Consider the following 18,252-nt stretch of genomic DNA (forward strand, 5'->3'; position numbering starts at 1 on the left):
CCTTCTATCTCCAGGTTCGACCCAATTCAATGGTGTTCTACACTTTCTGCCATATAAAGCTTCGAATGGGGCCATCTTGATGCTTTCTTGATAGCTATTATTATAAGAAAACTCAGCTAATGGTAACCATGACTCCCATGATCCCTTAGAAGACAATACACAGGCTCTTAACATATCCTCCAAAACAGCATTTACTCATTCGGTCTGACCATCTGTCTGAGGATGGTAAGCGGTACTGCGAATTAAACTAGTTCCTAAGCCTTTGTGTAAATGTTTCCAAAAATGAGCCGTGAACTGTGAGCCTCTATCAGATACTATGGTCATTGGTATACCATGCAACCTCACAATTTCTGCGATATACTTCTCGGCATATTGAGGTGGTCGATAATCTGTTTTGACCGGCAAGAAATGAGCGGTCTTGGTAAGACGATCCACAATTACCCAAATCAAATCATGTCCTTTTGAGTAGTGGGCAAACCCGTGATAAAATCCATACTGATATCGTCCCACTTCCAACTAGGGACTGATAAGGGTTGCAACATACCGGCAGGTTTCATGTGAATGGCTTTCACTCGACAACATGTGTCACATCTGACAACATATGCTATAATTTCTTTCTTCATTTTGGTCCACCAATAGCGAGATCTTAGTTCTTGATACATCTTACTACTTCTGGGATGGATAGATAGCTTAGATAGGTGAGCTTCATCCATGAGTTTATTCCTAAGCTCTCGATCCTTGGGAACCACAAGACGGTTGTCAAACCACAACACGCCCTGTTCATCCACTTTAAAGTGTTGAGACGGCTTTTCTTTTATTTTCTCTTTGAAGTGGAATATCCCCTTGTCAGTTTTCTGACCTTCTATTATCTTACTCTCCAAAGAGCAACTAATCTGAATACTATTTAACACAGCAGGATGCATTAGATCGAATCCATCTTCAAGTAATGGCTGCACAGTCAAGTAATGTGACTTCCTGCTCAAAGCATCTGCCACTACATTGGCTTTACCAGGATGATATTGCACATTCAAGTTGTAATCTTTGATCAATTCCAACCATCTACGCTGTCTCATGTTTAGCTCTGGTTGGGTAAAGATATACTTAAGACTCTTGTGATCCGTGAAAATATTGCACACATTACCAAGCAGATAATGTCTCCAAATTTTGAGGGCGTGCACAACTGCAGCAAGTTCAAGATCATGTGTTGGGTAGTTGACCTCGTGCTTTCTCAATTGACGTGATGCATAAGCTATGACTCTTCTTTCTTGCATAAGAACACAACCCAATCCAGTTTTAGATGCGTCGCAAAACACATCAAATGGTTTCTCGATATCTGGTTGTGCTAGAACAGGAGCAGTGGTCAACAGTTTCCGCAAAGTGTGGAAAGCTGCTTCACACTCTTCTGTCCACACAAATTTATGATCCTTCTGAAGGAGGCTTGTCATCGGTTTGGTGATCTTCGAGAAATCTGGTATAAAGCGACGGTAATAACCCGCCAGTCCTAAGAAACTTCTAATCTCAGGAACTGAGGTCGGTGCTTTCCAATTCATAACTTCTTGCACCTTACTTGGATCGACTGAAACTCCATTCTCTGACAAAATGTGACCAAGGAAAGGGACTTCCTTCAACCAGAATTCGCATTTGCTAAACTTAGCATACAATTGATGATCTCTAAGTCTGGTCAAGACAGTTCTCAGATGCTCTTCGTGATCTTTCTCGTTCTCGGAGTACACCAGAATGTCATCGATGAACACTACCACAAACTTATCCAATTCTGGCATGAAAACTGTATTCATCAAAAACATAAAATATGCAGGAGCATTTGTCAAGCCAAAAGACATGACAAGATACTCATACAACCCGTATCTGGTGGAAAATGCAGTTTTGGTATATCCTGTGGCCTAATCTTAATCTGATGATAACCGGATCTCAAATCTATTTTTGAGAACACCTTGGCCTTGGATAGTTGGTCAAACAGAACATCAATATGTGGCAAGGGGTACTTATTCTTGATGGTCACAGCGTTGAGTGGTCTATAATCTATGCACATTCTCAACGTGCCCTCTTTCTTCTTTTTCACAAACAAAGCGGGACATCCCCATTCAGACTTGCTTGGCCGAATAAACCCCTTTTTTGACAATTCTTCTAATTGCTTCTTTAGCTCAGCTAACTCATCTAGAGGCATCCGATAGGGTCTCCTTGAAATCGGAGCTGTTCCGGGTACTAACTCAATTCCAAACTCAATCTCCCTATCTGGCGGAAGACCAGGTAGCTCATCCGGAAATACATCCGGAAATTCACACACTACCGGAATCTGATGAATAGGAATGACTGTCGTAGCACATGTAACACTTATAAGGTCTGTTCTCCGAGGCAATGGTACTTGGAAAGTACCCTCACCCAGGGGATCCCTAAGGGTAAGTACTCGACTTCCAGTATCTATGACTGCTCCCCAATCCTTCATCCAATTCATCCCTATAATGACATCCAAGACTAACCCAGGCATAACTATCAAGTTTACTCGGAACTTCCTGCTACCTAATTCAAGGGTTGCCCCTCGAACCATCCGGTTGGTCAAAACATCAGCCCCTGCTAAACTTATACGGTAACCATAACCCAATTCTGTGCATAGTTGTTCATGTTTCTGTGCAAATGCTTGACTCATAAAAGAATGCGATGATCCAAAATCAAATAGAACAACTGCAGGGTTTTCGTTGACAGGAAACTTACCAGCAGTGACGGGCTCTCCCTCTGGAATTTCATCCACTGTTGTACTATGCACTCTAGCATTATAAGTCTGCTGCTTCTTCTTGGGCGGGTACGGACAAAACTTCGAGAAATGACCGAGTTGATCACAGTTATAGCAGGGTCCTCTTACTGTCCCGGCAGATCCCACAGCTCCCTTGGAACTGCCTTGTACCGCAGTTGCGGCTGCTTTGTTGGGTTGTACTGCCATCTTGTACGGCTTTTGAGGTCCACGGAAATTCTGACTTCTTTGCTGAGGTGGCCGGAATCTAGCACCAGGTGCCGATGGGCGATATGGGGGACGACCTCCCATAGGTGCTCTAGCTTGAGACGGCCCTCCTTCAAAGGCTCTCTTGCGTGTCTTGGCTGCGGTACTGGCGTTGTTATTCTTCTCCTGCTTCAGACAGTCGCTGATGAAGTCATTGAATCTGACGCGGTTGTTGGTACCAACATGCTTCATCATTTTTGGATTGAGACCCCTCTTAAAACTGGCTATCCTCTTGGCATCTGTGTCAACCATGTCGGGAGCATAGCGACACAAGTTGTTGAAGGCATGTAGGTATTGCGTCACAGTTTTGGTACCCTGGTTCAATGCTAGAAACTCTCCTAACTTCATTTCAGTCAGCCCGGGTGGAATATAGACTCCACGGAAGGCCTCCGCAAACTCTCTCCAAGAAATCTAAGCATTTGGAGGGAAGGTGGTGCGATGGTGCTTCCACCACATTCCCGCCGGTCCCTGCAATTGAAGTGCAGCATACTCCGTTTTTAGAACCTCAGTCATCCTCAACACACGGAATTTATCTTCCATCGTGTTGATCCATTCCTCAGCATCGAGTGGTTCTGTGGCTTCCTTGAATACGGGTGGCCTGGTGTCCATGAAATCCTTGAAGCTACTATATTGGTTTACTCCCATGCCACCGCCTTGATTGTTACCACGTTGCACGTTGTTGGCTATGGTGCGCAGAAAATCTTCCATGTTCTTCTGAGATTGTTCCGCGTTGCGCTGACTCCCGAGCAGCTGTGCGAGAAACATCTCGGGGGTGAACGGGGGAGGAGGTGGCAAATGCGGTTCATGGGGAGGCTCATTGTTGTTGCCATGGTTTCCACCACCACCACCACCGGTCCCCGTACCGTTAGCACCGGGCTCAGCGGCTTCATACGTGGTTCGGTGAGTGTTTGTCATCTGCATATTTCAGCAACAAGTAACGATTGAGTGAAGCTGTAATAATTGCGAGTGCAGAAAAACTTATGCCGTACTGAATTTACTGGAGAGAATAAATTCATACAATAAAACAGAGGCACAACAATCGCATTCCAATTAAAACAACAGCACTGAATCGAATTACTTAAACGGCAAACATCGCGTCCATACAATCACATTGCCAGCATACATACACTGGACTTTTTATGCGTTCAGATATCGCATTCGAAAATCAAGTTCCAACCACATGCCAAGTCTCATACGTTCGAAGAAACATACGATAGATTACATGCCAACAAAGAAAGGTCATCGCGACAAGACTTAGATACTAGCGCAAAGCAACTAGCCTACTCCTCGGGGCCATCGTCGGGATCGGAGATGTCACCATCGCCTCCAGGTGAAACTACAGGCTCGTTCTGGTTGTCGTCGTCGATGTCCATGCCAGCGGCGTTCGGTGAAGCGTATGGGCCAACCCCATTGTAGAGCGCGTGAAACTCCTCGTGCAGGTTGCCGTTGTATTCCTCTAGCTCATCGACTCTCTGCAGCAGAAGGTTTCTTGCGTTCCAGGCTTCATTCCTTTCCTGAACCAACTGTCCAATCATGCGATCTGCATTGTTGTTGGCTTGAGTCAACGTATGCACTCGCTGCATAGCTCTATCACCTCTTTCAACCGCCTGTTCTCGTTGTAAGTTCATACCAGCCAACTGCTCCTGCAAGCTAGCTATGGCTCGTGCCTGTCTCTTCTTCTGCTTCTTCCCTTTGAGCTTATCCTCACTGCGCAAGCCAGTCAAAGTCCAGTAGGTACTCTCAAGACCCTCATACGCTCTGATGGCGGCGAACATAGCACTCATTGCCTGGTTGTCGCTAGCCTGTCCCTCAGCTGGACCTCTGACCAATGCGCTTCCTTGAGGCTGAACCCAAATGGCATCGCGAGGATCATCCCTAGGAAAAGTACCAGCTAAAGCTGCTGCAAGCTCACTGGGAAATCTGCTCATAATGTCCCTGATGACACGAAAAGCTGGTCCCTCTGCACCCTCAGCTGGAGTGCGACCCTCAAACTCCAAATGCCAACCATCCCAATCTGGAGCATCACCGAGAGCAGGAACCGTGATCTCCACCACTGCAAGTCCATCATCTGCCAACTGGCTCTCATTCCAAGAGTACACCGGCTCTTGACCCTCTGGGTACCCCACATCATGGAGCACTCTCCAAAGCAAAGTTGGCATGCCAAACTCGCTCAAGAAGGTGTCCGTGGTGCGGTGCTCCCTCAGGGCCAACGGACGTCGGGGTGCTCTTCCTCCGGTGGACTTACGGGCGGTCTGCTTCGTGCGGGCCATCTGTAGCAAAAGTTCTCTTATTACTTCGGGGAAACATATTTTAGGTGATACACTTTTATCAAAAGGAGATAATCAATTTATAAGGGGAGGTATGCATGAGATGAATGAAATGTACAAGTAACATGATGTATGTACGTGCCGTACGTTCTCACAAACTTAGGAAATAATAATTTCTAACGACTAATTCGGTGGCATACAACGATCTCTCAATACGTAGCTAATACGTTCTACACGATAGCGTTGTTATGTACCTGCAGAAAATTCATTTCAGCCCAATTCCCAATGAATGCATAAAAGCAGTAAAGTTTTATCTACACGCTCTACACGAATCCCCAGATACGTGTACAACGATAGTAACTACCCGAACCATCGTCCTATTGACGGCATCGCCTTCATAGACGGAAGACCCATTCATGAGATACCTTTGTAAAACATGTGTAGAACATGTAATTACTCCAGCATCATATAATCATTCACCCTAGATCGGCGGTGTATCCGATCATGCTCTCACAACTCACACTTACCGAGGCGTAGAGGCAAATGATCCATTCATTACCACTCAACCAAGTGGCACTCATACAATAGCACGCCGTATGAGCGACGAAAGAGAAATATGATGCAAGAACCCCAGTCAGTACTTAATTAAGCCACCTAAAGTCCTTAACTGGGCATAAAGGATATGATCACTGGCACCCTTTAGATTTTGAAAATCACGTTTTTCAAATGCCTTTTTGTTTTAAATACACTTGTGAACAGTAACACGCTAAACCATGCTCTGATACCAGCTGTAACAGAACCGACCAATTATACGAAATTAAGTAAGAAAATCATCCGCCAGAGCAGACGCTTTAGCAAACTTAAGCCCGTATAACCCGGTAGTCCGTGAAATCACGAAGGATTTCAAACCAACTCATGTCCCAGCCATGATCGTAATAAGTTTAGCGGTCACCAATCACATATTACATAAAAGTTTGCATAACAGATACATCAGAGTTTAAACATAGTTATTACAAAACAAGTTCGAATAAAAAGTAGCGGAAGTCATTTGTTTAAAACCACACACACTCACACGAAGTTCAAATATAGTGCCAGCGAATGATCATCTCCAACAAAAGCATCAGATGAGACGTAAGGAATGACCATGCCCATGGTCCTAAGCATCACCCATCGCAGGATACAGGCAGTTGATACAGTAGCCATAGTACATCTGCCCATCTGCAACAAGTGGGAATAAAACCCTGAGTACGAGAAGGTACTCAGCCAGACTTACCCGACATAACCGAAAATAAATGACACCAAGGATTATGAAGGGCTTTATAGTAGGGTAGCTGACTCCTTTGCAAAAAGAAGCATTTTTAGCATTTTCAAGAACCTTTCTAAAAGCATTATTGCCAAGTTAATTATTATTAACCTGTCAACTAAATTTGCACCTATACTAGAGTAAACATGTGATTAAGCAGATAATGATAACCAATGATCATTAACAACTTCCATACTGTCATATTCATTATCACTGACCAAGTGTTCCATAACATTTACTACGATGAAGTAACTCAAGTCAAGTGCTCACTATCCAGGAGCGATGGCGATTCGAATCGATTCCTAACCAGCTGGTGATTTATTCCTTACACAAACCTCACTCACCCGCTAAAGTGAGATATTGATCACCGAGTCAACTTTCCAGGAATCTCGAGTTTGCCAGGAACCACATGTACCCGGGGGCCGACCGACTGCACTTTGGCCTTATCATCCTGCCCCCGTGTCCTACCACACCTGCTCCGGCACAGTGCGTTGCGGGCAATCTGCTCGGCCCGAAAAATCTCCCAGCTTCGCGGTCGGAAGGTACTTTATCCGGCCAGCTAAATGTAAGGCATGCGTTCAACATGACTCGAGGCCCAACAACGGCCGGTCCTTAATCGACACAGACGGAAACACTACAGTCCAAAACTCTGCAAGTCTCCGTCCGGTCTCAACTTCATTTAACACTTAGTTATACCATGACTTCAGAGTCATCCAAGCAGATCCAGGTAACCACCTATATCTCGCAGGTGACAGGAAATCACCCGACTTCTACCGGTCTAAGCCAGCTAAGCATTGACTCGACTGCGGATACCCGGGGTAACAAGGATATAGTATAACAAAGGTAAGCAAGGTATAATGCAGCAACGGTTGCAAACAACTCCTGAACGTAATGCATCAATTTAAAGTAAAGCATTTAATTAAATTGTTGCAAACCGGGAGGAAAATGCTCCGGGGCTTGCCTCTCTCGAAGGAGCTCGGACGGTGATCGGGGCACTCCGGAAGTTCCTCAACGCCCTCCTCGTCGGCTTCTGGCGCTTCCTGCGGCTGCACCTCGAACTGCTCCTCGGGCTCCTCGGGTATGACGACTGGGTTCTTGGTTTGCGATCCTGTATGATGCAATGCGCGTAAGTGATTATGCAAACGGTGCATCGAAGGAGATGAATGCAATGGATATGTTGAAATGCAAGGTAGTCAACATCGTCCAAGAAACTATACTATAAGCACATGTCATCTACTGCATTCTCTTCTACTACTAATATGTTAAGTTAAAATATCTTAAGAAATGCTTCAAGGATACACCAAAGCTTTACTAATTTCTTAATCACACTTAAAGCGGCACTTGCTTATACCCTAATTAATAGTAGGTTTGAATAGCAACATATATTTTTGATGCTCCTAAAAATCTGAGAAAATTGCAGTAGCATAATACTACCTTAAACAGACTACCATAAAAATTTCATAGCATTTGGATAAGTAAACTATCCTACACAAAAATGACAAGCTATAGCATAAAAATGAGCATGAAATTACTTTGTACTATGAAAAGTGTCAAACAACAGAATTAGTATTTTTCCTAGGTTCTTAATAGCATATAGGGACTGTACAAAAATTACCACATGCATGTTTTATACAAAGTTTGTTCTCTAGCAAAAATAACAAAAATCAGCCATTAAAGGCACTTGAACTACACCTCCAAAGTTTTCCACAGCACATGCATGAAACATATTTTTCCTAGGAAGTACATGACCTAAGAAGATTAACAAACTTGGAATCGTATTTTTCTGAAGCCTATATATTTTTCTACATATTTTTCAAGTTATCAGCAATATTCAAGATTAAATAAAATCCTATAGAAAAGTATCCCAAACATGACATGCAATAATTTTCCCAAGTAGATCTGGTGATAAGGAACCTAGCAAATTTTGTTTCAACAAATTTGGAGCAAGTTTGATCATCCAAACATTTTTCAAACCATTTTTGATTTCAAATAACAAATCATAAATGGAAAACAATTCACTTAAGCGCTGCTGGGCCGGCCCGAAGGGACCCGACGGCCCACGACACGGCGCAGCCCAAGCCTGGCTCTCTTCGGCTCGGCGACTGACACGCGGGACCCCCGTGTCAATGACACGAAACAGGGGAGACGGCACACGTCGGCGCGGCGATGATCGAGCTCGCCGACGGTGATCTCCCCGGCGAAACCGACGGCACCAACGTGACCTACGTGAAGAACCGCGTCGATTGGTACCCTAACCTTGCTCCCTACTGACCCCTAAGCACCCCAGCCACGGAGCTCGACGGCTCGGCCATGGCGCACGGCGGTGCGCGGCCGCGTTCCGGCTAGACGGAGCCGGCGAGGACGGTGACACCATCACCCGAGTAACAGTGCGCGACGGAGAAGACAAAACGAGAGGTAGGGAAGGAAGAGAGGAGCTGTGCCGTGCTAGCCACGGTGAGCTCCAACTCCGGCGAGTTGCGGTGGCGGCGGGAACTCAATTGGGCCACTACCTTGGGTTATCCGGCTCGACGGTGAGATGGAGTAGCTAGGGGAGGTGAAGACGGAGCTGAGCGCTAACTGGAGGCGGCAACGACACGGAGGCGAGCGAGCTGAGCAGCGGCGACTCACCCTGCGGCAATGGCGGAAGCGCGAGCTCGGCTCGGAGGGGACTGACGATGCGAAGGAACGCGGGCGAACCAAATAGGCCAGCTGCGGGGCGCGTGGCGATGTCGTGGCAGCGACGGTCTGACCTGCGGGGGCTGCGACGGCGTACGGACTCCACTTGGCGCACTTGGCCTGACGGCGGTCGGCCACTCGGCCTGACGAAGACGATCATCAGACTCGCGATCAGAGCCTGACGACGCCATTTGACAACGTTCTTTCTACTAAACCGTGAAGTATTAGCTCATACCATCTACACAAGAGTTGTAGCTCTAAGTACCATCTGTAATTCATCTTAAATGATCAAGACCTAATTCGCAAAGGACAGAGAGTAAAATCATGCCAAAGTCGGGTTCAAGAAACTGAAAACTGAAGTTTACACTTAGAAATTTCTAAGTGTTGAAATCAACCCAAATTCTGACTTGTGGGACCATTTTGAGCATGTTGTGCACATTTTCATGACTTGGTCACAAAATAACTTTTGTTCCTTATGTAATTTGCTACAACTTTGTTTTAGGTTGCTCTGACATGCAAACATTCCAAGTGGTACTTTTTAAACAGTCAAACCAAAAAGTCCTAGGGTCAAAACAAGTCAAACCATGATTTGAAATTTTAATTGGGCAAAATGATCAACATGAACATTGTTCCTAATGACTTTCTAAGCATAGCTAAGATGTTTAACAATAGATTTAGCTATACCACACATTGGTCATACAATAATCAAGCACTAAAGGTACTGAAATGATGAAAACACTTGAAATGATACATTTGTTTCAAAGTCATGTTTCCCATGTTTCAAGTGACATATGCTCATGAATTGATGAATGATGCTCATGAATATGAAATGCAAGTGCAATTAGGCAAGAATAACACCAGGGGTGTTACAGCCACCATGTACTTCCAAGTACAATGCTGCTGTGGGATTAGCCTACCTCTAATCCCTATTACAAGACTCCCTCCAGCTACAGCAAGATACACAAGAACTACAAAATATGCCCAAAGGCTGCTCTACTTCACAAACTACAATATTCATGACTACGGAGATTTCAGACTATGCAACAAAATGCTCGATGAATCAAAACAACACACAAGGAGGATATATATAGGCCAAAGAAGAGGTGCACCTAGACCAGGAGCACCAGCAGAACAAACCTAACAAAGGACACAGTGAAAAGATAGAATTCAATGAAAGAGGAGCCAGGCGTGAAGGAGCAGTACTCGAGAATGAACATATTCGGAAGAATATACCAATACTGTACAACTCGTGAACAAACAGCATTTACTATCAACCACCACCATACAACTACATCTGACAACAGCAGACCACCAGAGAACATGCCAAGAACCTATATCCAAGTTCTTTTTGATAAAAGAACCCAGCAAGAGGCTCGGGGGGCTACACTCATAGAGTGCACTTTTTCATCCAAAAAAGCGCACATCACTCGAAGACTTCCTCTAGACAACAGTTTTTCAAACAACATAAGATTCAAGACGCTCCAACTTTTTGTTCTAAATAGCAAGAGACTCAGGGGCTACACTCAGTGAGTGCACTTTTTTATTCAAAAAAGCGCACATCAATCAGAAGACTTCTTCAAGACAGACCACTTCAAGGCCACACGATAAAAAGAACCCGGACATAGCTATATCCGAGCTCTTTTCGACGGAGAACCCGGGTATATGCTTAGGAACACTTCGACGAAGAATCAGGGCAATTTCAAGAAAAGACCCTTCAGCTCCTTGTGCCAAACAGCAAGAGGCTCGGGGGCTACACCCAAATGGGAGTACTTTTTTCTTCAAAAAAGTATACACCACGCAAAGATCTCACGAAACGCTACACAGTTTCGCTCAAGAAAGCACTCGGACGACGCTTGTTCCTGCTCGACAAGACCTAAAGGAATAAGACGAGGCTTTCAGAACTCAACCATAAAGTGCTTGGGGGCTTGTCGGTGCAGGACCCACAGGATACCCCACAAGGAAGGGAGAAGATCTAGTCTAACTATGATTCTTCCCCTGTAATCTTAGTAGTAGTAGTATTCTATAATCCTACTAGAAACTCTCATTGTAAACCGACCAGGATTCTAACCTCTTGACTATATAAAGGAGGGCAGGGTTCCTAGGGACTGGAACAACGCAACACAACACTTTACAATCAATACAACGCAAAGGCTAACACCGACTAGACGTAGGACTATTACTCGATCACGGTTGAGGGCCCAAACCAGGATAAATCGATTGTCTCTTGCGTTTACCATCGAGTTCTGCATACGCTAAAGCCCGAACAAACTGCCCCGGAGACCCCCGTGGCAGGCTATCAGTGGTCAAACATCGACAGGACTACTCTTCTCCAGCAGGAGAGAGTCAATGTTGAGAGGCTGTTGGAACCATTCAAGACTACATGGCCTACAAAAGGGATTACTATTATAGCTAATGGGTGGACTGATCCTCAGTGGCGCCCACTCATCAACTTTTTAGCTGTATCTAAAGATGGCCCTATGTTTTTGGGAGCTGTTAACACTGAAGGAGAGATTAAGAGAAAGAAATACATTGCTGAGATGTTGATCTCTGTGATTGATAGTGTTGGACCAAAGAATGTGGTCCAAGTGATTACAGATAATGCAGCAAACTACAAGGGTGTTGGTCTGATAATTGAACAGAAGTATGACCACATCTTTTGGACTCCATGTGTTGTCCACACTCTGAATTTGGCACTGAAGAATATTTGTGATGCAAAGGACAATGATGCTGAAAATGCTGGGCTCATGTGGATTAAGGATACTATGGAGGTTGCGTTCATGATCAAGAACTACATCATGAACCACGGTATGCGCCTATCAATGTTTAATGAGTTTAGTAAACTCAAATTTCTTGCTATTGCTGATACAAGATTTGCATCACATATTATTATGTTGAAGAGGTTCCTTGTTCTCAAGGAGTCTCTTGTGTTAATGGTTGTTGGTGACAAGTGGTCAACATATAGGGAAGATGATGTAGACAAAGCAAGATCTATAAAAGATAAGTTGCTTGATGATTTTTGGTGGGACAATGTTAAATACATTGTTGATTTTGCTGAGCCTATTTATTCAATGCTAAGGCCAGCAGACACAAATAAGCCATGTCTCCATCTGATTTATGAGATGTGGGACAGCATGATCGAGAAAGTGAAAGATCGCATTTATCGCCATGAGAGAAAGCAACCTGTTGAAGAATCTGCCTTTTATGACACTATTTATGCCATTTTGTATGATCGTTGGCTTAAAAGCAATACTCCTCTCCATTGTTTGGCTCATTCTCTCAATCCTAGGTGATTTTTGTTGTCAATTGTCAATTTGCTACTGTCACTAGGTTCATGTTTTATCACTTTTGGGACTGATTCATGCCCGTATTTTATGCAGGTACTATTCTCAACAGTGGCTTTCTGAAGTTCCTAACCGTGTAGCCCCCCATGAAGATATTGAGGTCTCTGACACGAGGAACAAGTGCTTTAGAAAAATGTTTCCCAATCTAGAGGATCTTAGGACAATCAAACAACAATTTGCTGATTTTTCTCTATTTGGAGGTTGCTTTGCGGACCGTGAGTCAATTAAAGATTGAGATCTTTTCGAACCAAAGCAATGGTGGGGCCTCCATGGTCAAAGGACCCCAGAATTGAAATCATTAGCACTGAAGTTACTTGGGCAGTCGGCATCTTCTTCTTCATGTGAAAGGAACTGGAGTACATATGGATTCATTGATAGCGTAACCAGGAATAGGCTTACTCCTCCACGTGCTAAGGATTTAGTGTTTGTCCATAGCAACATGCGTCTGCTGTCAAGGAAATCTGATGATTATATGAAGGGGCCAACTCAGATGTGGGATGTTGGGGCAGACAATCATGAGACCTTTTATGGTGCTGGCATTCTTGAACATGCTGATCTCTCACTGGATGAGCCAGAATTTGAACGGATATAATTTGAAGATGAAGAAGGCGTATCTCACACTGAGATGCAATAGCAACCTTCGCCTTAAATTTGGCTTGTGTCCCTTGTATCCTAATATTTATTATTCTGCTCTAAAAATATTAAAACCAATATTAATTATTGTGCTGTAAGAACCTTAAAATCAAGTATCTTAGATGCTTCATGGAACTAGCAATGTCTATGTTTTGCCATTTTTATTTGTTGATTGTTCTGCTAGAGTGAAAAATGTTCTCAGTAGGTGTATTCTGATTTTTTTGATATATTTATATACATGCTGTATCGGCGTATCCTCTTTTTTTGAAAATGACGTATCAGCCTATAGCCGTATCGGTATCGACGTATCAGGTGCGCAGCACCCAATTCGCAGTGCCATCACAATCGGCCTCCCGCGCCCACAGATGCAGGCTGTACTCCTTCACGCCAGCAAATCCCAGCACGCCGGCCTCGGCTTCCATCAGCTGGAGGTTCCACTGGTAAAATCTCTGCGCGCTTGGTGGCAGCTCGACCAAGGCCAAGCTCTCATTGCCCAAATGGAGCTCAAGGATGCCACCGTCGTCATCTTCAAGCAACCAGTACACCATGTCCCCCACCAACGCGTTGGGCTTCATGCAGACGTTGTGGCAAAACGTGTCCGCCGTGATCAGCCTGCCCCAGGCGCCAGTCTCCGACGAGTAGAGGCAGGCGGACGCACGGCCGTTGCCGGTGAACACGAAGGACACGCGGAAGGAGCCCGCGCAGCGGCCCAGGCCCACCGGGTCGCCAACAACGGTGGCATGGCACGCCTGGACGTGCCCCCCGAGCCGGCCGAGGCGGACACAGCGTCGGTGCCCGGTGATGGGGTCCCAGACGAGGAGCTGGAGCCAACTGGGTCGGCTGCGGAGGAGCGCGCGGCCATGGCGGCAACCGAGGAGGAACCAGCTGGCGGGGTCGGGGAGGGCGAAGCCCGCTGAGGGGACGCAGTCCGGGGCCTCTCCAACGGGGACGAAGCACCCACTGCGCTGGGAGATACGGAATAGGCCGAGCAGGGGAGGTGTTCGGTGGAATGCGTAGCAGCGGCGGAGGAAGCCCCGTGTGATTTTTTTTATTTTTAACTTTTTTTAAACAAATTCCAAATCTAATACAGTTGCTTTTTTATTTTCAATTCTAACACTTCTGACCACGCCGAAGTCCGTGGCGCGGCCAAAACACGCTGCCGCGTCAGATGCATCGGCGCGGCATGATCTGCCACGTCGAACAGTGATTTTCACGTGGAAATCCTTGCCGCGCCACCGTCGTTGGCGCGGCAGCACTGTAGTGTAGCGGCATCCAGACCGGCGCGGTAAGGCGCAACACTAAAAAAATTGTATCTTTTTCATACGATCTCGAATAAAGATTTTTATATGAAAATTATAGCTCTCGACGAGATCTACAAGTTTTTAGTTTTTTCATTTAGGGTCGTTAAGATGCTCAAAAAAATTAAATAAAATTTCAGCAGTATATTAATCGCATACCTGCGCTGGTCAACTTGAAAAAATCATATCGTTCTTATATGGTGTCAAATAGAGATAATTTTATATGAAAGTTGTAATTTTTGATGGAATTACAAATTTATAGTTTTGAGTTTTTGCATTTGAGATTATTAAGATGCTGAAGAAAAATAATATAAAGTTTCAGCATTGTATTAATCGCGTGAAAGCACTTGTCGTCTTGAAAAAATCATATGTCAAATGGAGATACATTATATATAAAAGTTATAGCTCTAAGTGGGATTACAAATTTATAGTTTTGGATTTTTGCATTTGAAATCGTTAAAATGTAAAAAATAATATAAAGTTTCAGCATCATATTAATCATGTACAAACGCTTCGTTTTGAAAAAAATCATATCTTTTTTATATGGTGTCAAATGGAGATACTTTATATATAAAAGTTATAGCTCTTGGTGGGATCTACAAATTTATAGTTTTGAATTTTTACATTTGAGATCATTAAGATGCTAAAAATAATAATATAAAATTTTAGTATCATATTAATCATGTACCAGCGTTTATCGTTTTGAAAAAATCATATATTTCTTATATGGTGCCAAATCGAGATACTTTCTATATGAAAAGTATAGCCCTCTATGGGGTCTATAAATTTATAGTTTTAAGTTTTGCATTTGAGATCGTTATCTTGGACGCGCGTGATGTTGCTGATTACTAATAAAAAGTCAACTCCGGAGTTTAAGTGCTACCAAAAACGGACAAAAATGATTGATTTATTAGGTTGATGGTAGATAGTTTAGTAAACCACACACTATTACTATCTAACTACACTTTCGTCGTGGTTTCGCATAAAAGTTTTATGTAAAGATGGTCACAACAAGTTACGTAATACTAGACATCATTAATTGTAAAATTGGTGAGATCTAATAAACTTAGAAAACTATGACCTTAACCTATTTCTTTAATTGCTTAGTGTAACAGTACATTTCTAAGTTTATTAGATCTAATTGCATAACTTTTTGTTACCATCTTTACATAAAACTTTTATGCGAAGCGATAACAAAAGTGTAGTGAGATAGTAATAATATGTGGTTCATTAAACTATCTACCATCAGCCTAACAAATCAATCAACTTCATCTGTTTTTTTTAGCACTTGAACTCCCCAGTCAACTTTCGATTATTAATTAATCACATCGCACGCCTAAGATAACGGCAGCAAATGCAAAACTCAAAACTATAAATTTTTAAACCACTCGAGGGCTATAACTTTCATAAAAGAAAGTATATTCATTTGACACCATATAAGAAAGATATTATTTTTTCAAGATATGCGATTAATACGATACTGAAATTTTATATTATTTTTTTTCATTTTAATGATCTTAAATGCAAAAAACCAAAACTATAAATTTGTAGATCCCAGCGAGAGCTATAACTTTCATATATAAAGTATCTCCGTTTGACACCATATAAGAAAGATATGATTTTTCCAAGACGAAAAGTGCTTGTACGCAATTAATATGATGCTGAAATTTTATATTATTTTTCTTGAGTATCTTAATGATCTCAAATGCAAAAACTTAAGAATACAAATTTACAGATCACATCAAGGGCTACAACTTTCATATAAAAAATATCTCTATTTGACATAATATAAGAACCATATGATTTTTCCAAGAAAACACGTGATTAATATACTGCTGAAACATTGTTTAATTTTTTGAGCATCTTAACGACCTTAAATAATAAAACTCAAAACTAGTAAGTTGTAGATCTCGTCGAGAGCTATAATTTTTATATAAAGATCATCTTCATTCGAGGTCGTATAAAAAGAATACAATTTTTCTAAGGTTGCGTCTTGCCACGCACAGTCTGGATGGCGTGCCGCTACCGTGCTGCTGTACCAACGGCGGTGGCGTGGCAAGGATTTCCACATGAAAAATCATTGTCCAACATGGCAGATCATGTCGAGCAGATGCATGTGGCGTTGCAGCGTGTTTTGGCCGCATCACGAATTTTGGCGCGGTAAAAAGTGTTAGATTTAAAAATAGAAAAGCAACCATGTTAGATTTAGAATTTGTTTTAGAAAAGGTATACGTTGGTGACCTCACTATTATGTTTTGGACCCAATTATACGCGGTAGGAATTACAAAATAATATTTGAGAGTTCTTTGTAACTTTTAATGAGATTTTTGTAAATACTAGCCTCATTAAAAAAAAACGTAAAGAGAACCTCCCCTGTAAAACAGGAAAGGGGGAGAGGAGAGGGGAGGAGTCGATCTGTTTGCCTCTCACTTTCTCTCTGCTCTTCCCTGCCGGGTCCCATACCGGATGTTCGACAACATTGGCGCCCACCGTTCGTGCCCGTGATTTTTTTAGAGAGCGAAGAGAGAAGCCTATGAGAGAGCGAAGATTTCCAACGAACAGGTTACTGGTTCGGTCTGGGCGAGCACCCCTTCGCCGGTTGGCCGGGGCGAACTCCACTTCCCGCCCCTCGCGCTTGAGCGCCTCTCGCTATTGGCCGGGGCAGGCACCGTTTCCCGGGCGAGCACCCTTCGCTGCTCCGCTCGGGCGAGCACTCATTCTGCTCTCGAAATGTGAAGTTTTTCCTTTTCTGTGATTTTCGGAGGAATTTTTGGGGATTTTTCGTTCTTGCGATTTGACTGCAGTTTGGGGCAAATTTCTTGCGGCAAATCGGTGCTAGGACACACGTGAGTAAGGCTAGGGTGTTTCCCCCATCTAATCTCAGTTGAGCGCCGCGGATTTGTGTTTTCCCCTTATTTTTCCTTTTCTTCTAGGGTTTCGGTTTTCTGAAATTCGTGAGATACTTCCAATCGATTTAGGGGGTTTTCAGCTGGAGCAGTTTACCTGTGTTTTGCTCAAGTTGCGGTTAAAATCTTGGTCCAATCGGACTTATTTTGACTCGTTTTTGGTGAGTTTTTTTTTAAAGCGGCTGAGCAAGGTTCAGTTCATCCGGCCAGAGAAACCAGGCTCTGTTCAGCAGGCCAGTTTACCACATGAGCTTGCTGCTCACCGTGTTGTTCGTGTTGATCGTCTTGTTGTGCTTATCTAGACAGGGCAGTAACAGGTTAACGAATCTCATGCTGAGCTCGGTTAGGAGCAGTCTTCTTGTGTTCTACAGGTACAGTAGCAGTTTCAACAGCTCGAGCTTTAGGCGAGCAAATCTGTACAACAGCAGCAGCTGTTGTTCTTCTTCGGTGATCAGCTCAACAGCAAGCAGCAGATCCAGCACTGGTGATGAGCGGCATCTGAGTAGTGAGAAGAGCAGGCTGCAGGCGACATCACAACGCTCTACTTTCTAGCAGATTACCTTTCTGATTGATTACTGCATTTCTTCTGGATTACGTATTGCATATCTAATTGATTTGTGCATACTTCTAGAGTGTCAATTATAAGGAGACAGCACCATGCTACTTTTATAATTGATTGGTGCATAGTGCTATTGCCTGGTAAATTTATACATAGTATGTAATGTAGGATGCACGAGACACAAAAAAGTACTTGGAAGTACGCATAAAATTAGATTCCTATTAGTAACTACTACCTAATGTACTAAACTAACTGA

The 18,252-nt window shown here is 43.6% G+C and overlaps 2 protein-coding genes across 2 annotated transcripts; one reads left to right on the forward strand and one right to left on the reverse strand.

The window, feature by feature from the left end:
• The first annotated feature begins 11,736 nt into the window (after window positions 1–11,736).
• LOC136530720 (uncharacterized) lies at window positions 11,737–13,192 on the forward strand. The gene is made up of 3 exons (XM_066523431.1): window positions 11,737–12,482; window positions 12,637–12,700; window positions 12,854–13,192. The coding sequence occupies exons 1-3, from the start codon at window positions 11,737–11,739 to the stop codon at window positions 13,190–13,192; spliced, it is 1,149 nt and encodes a 382-aa protein (XP_066379528.1).
• A 349-nt stretch (window positions 13,193–13,541) lies between these two features.
• LOC136530721 (uncharacterized) lies at window positions 13,542–14,294 on the reverse strand (the record flags this gene model as incomplete). Its single annotated transcript, XM_066523432.1, has 1 exon — window positions 13,542–14,294. A coding segment is annotated over one exon (753 nt), but the record flags the coding sequence as incomplete, so codon positions are not given.
• Window positions 14,295–18,252: the final 3,958 nt, after the last annotated feature.

Source organism: Miscanthus floridulus, unplaced genomic scaffold (assembly GCF_019320115.1).
Source record: "Miscanthus floridulus cultivar M001 unplaced genomic scaffold, ASM1932011v1 fs_184_2_3, whole genome shotgun sequence".
Lineage (NCBI taxonomy): Eukaryota > Viridiplantae > Streptophyta > Magnoliopsida > Poales > Poaceae > Miscanthus > Miscanthus floridulus.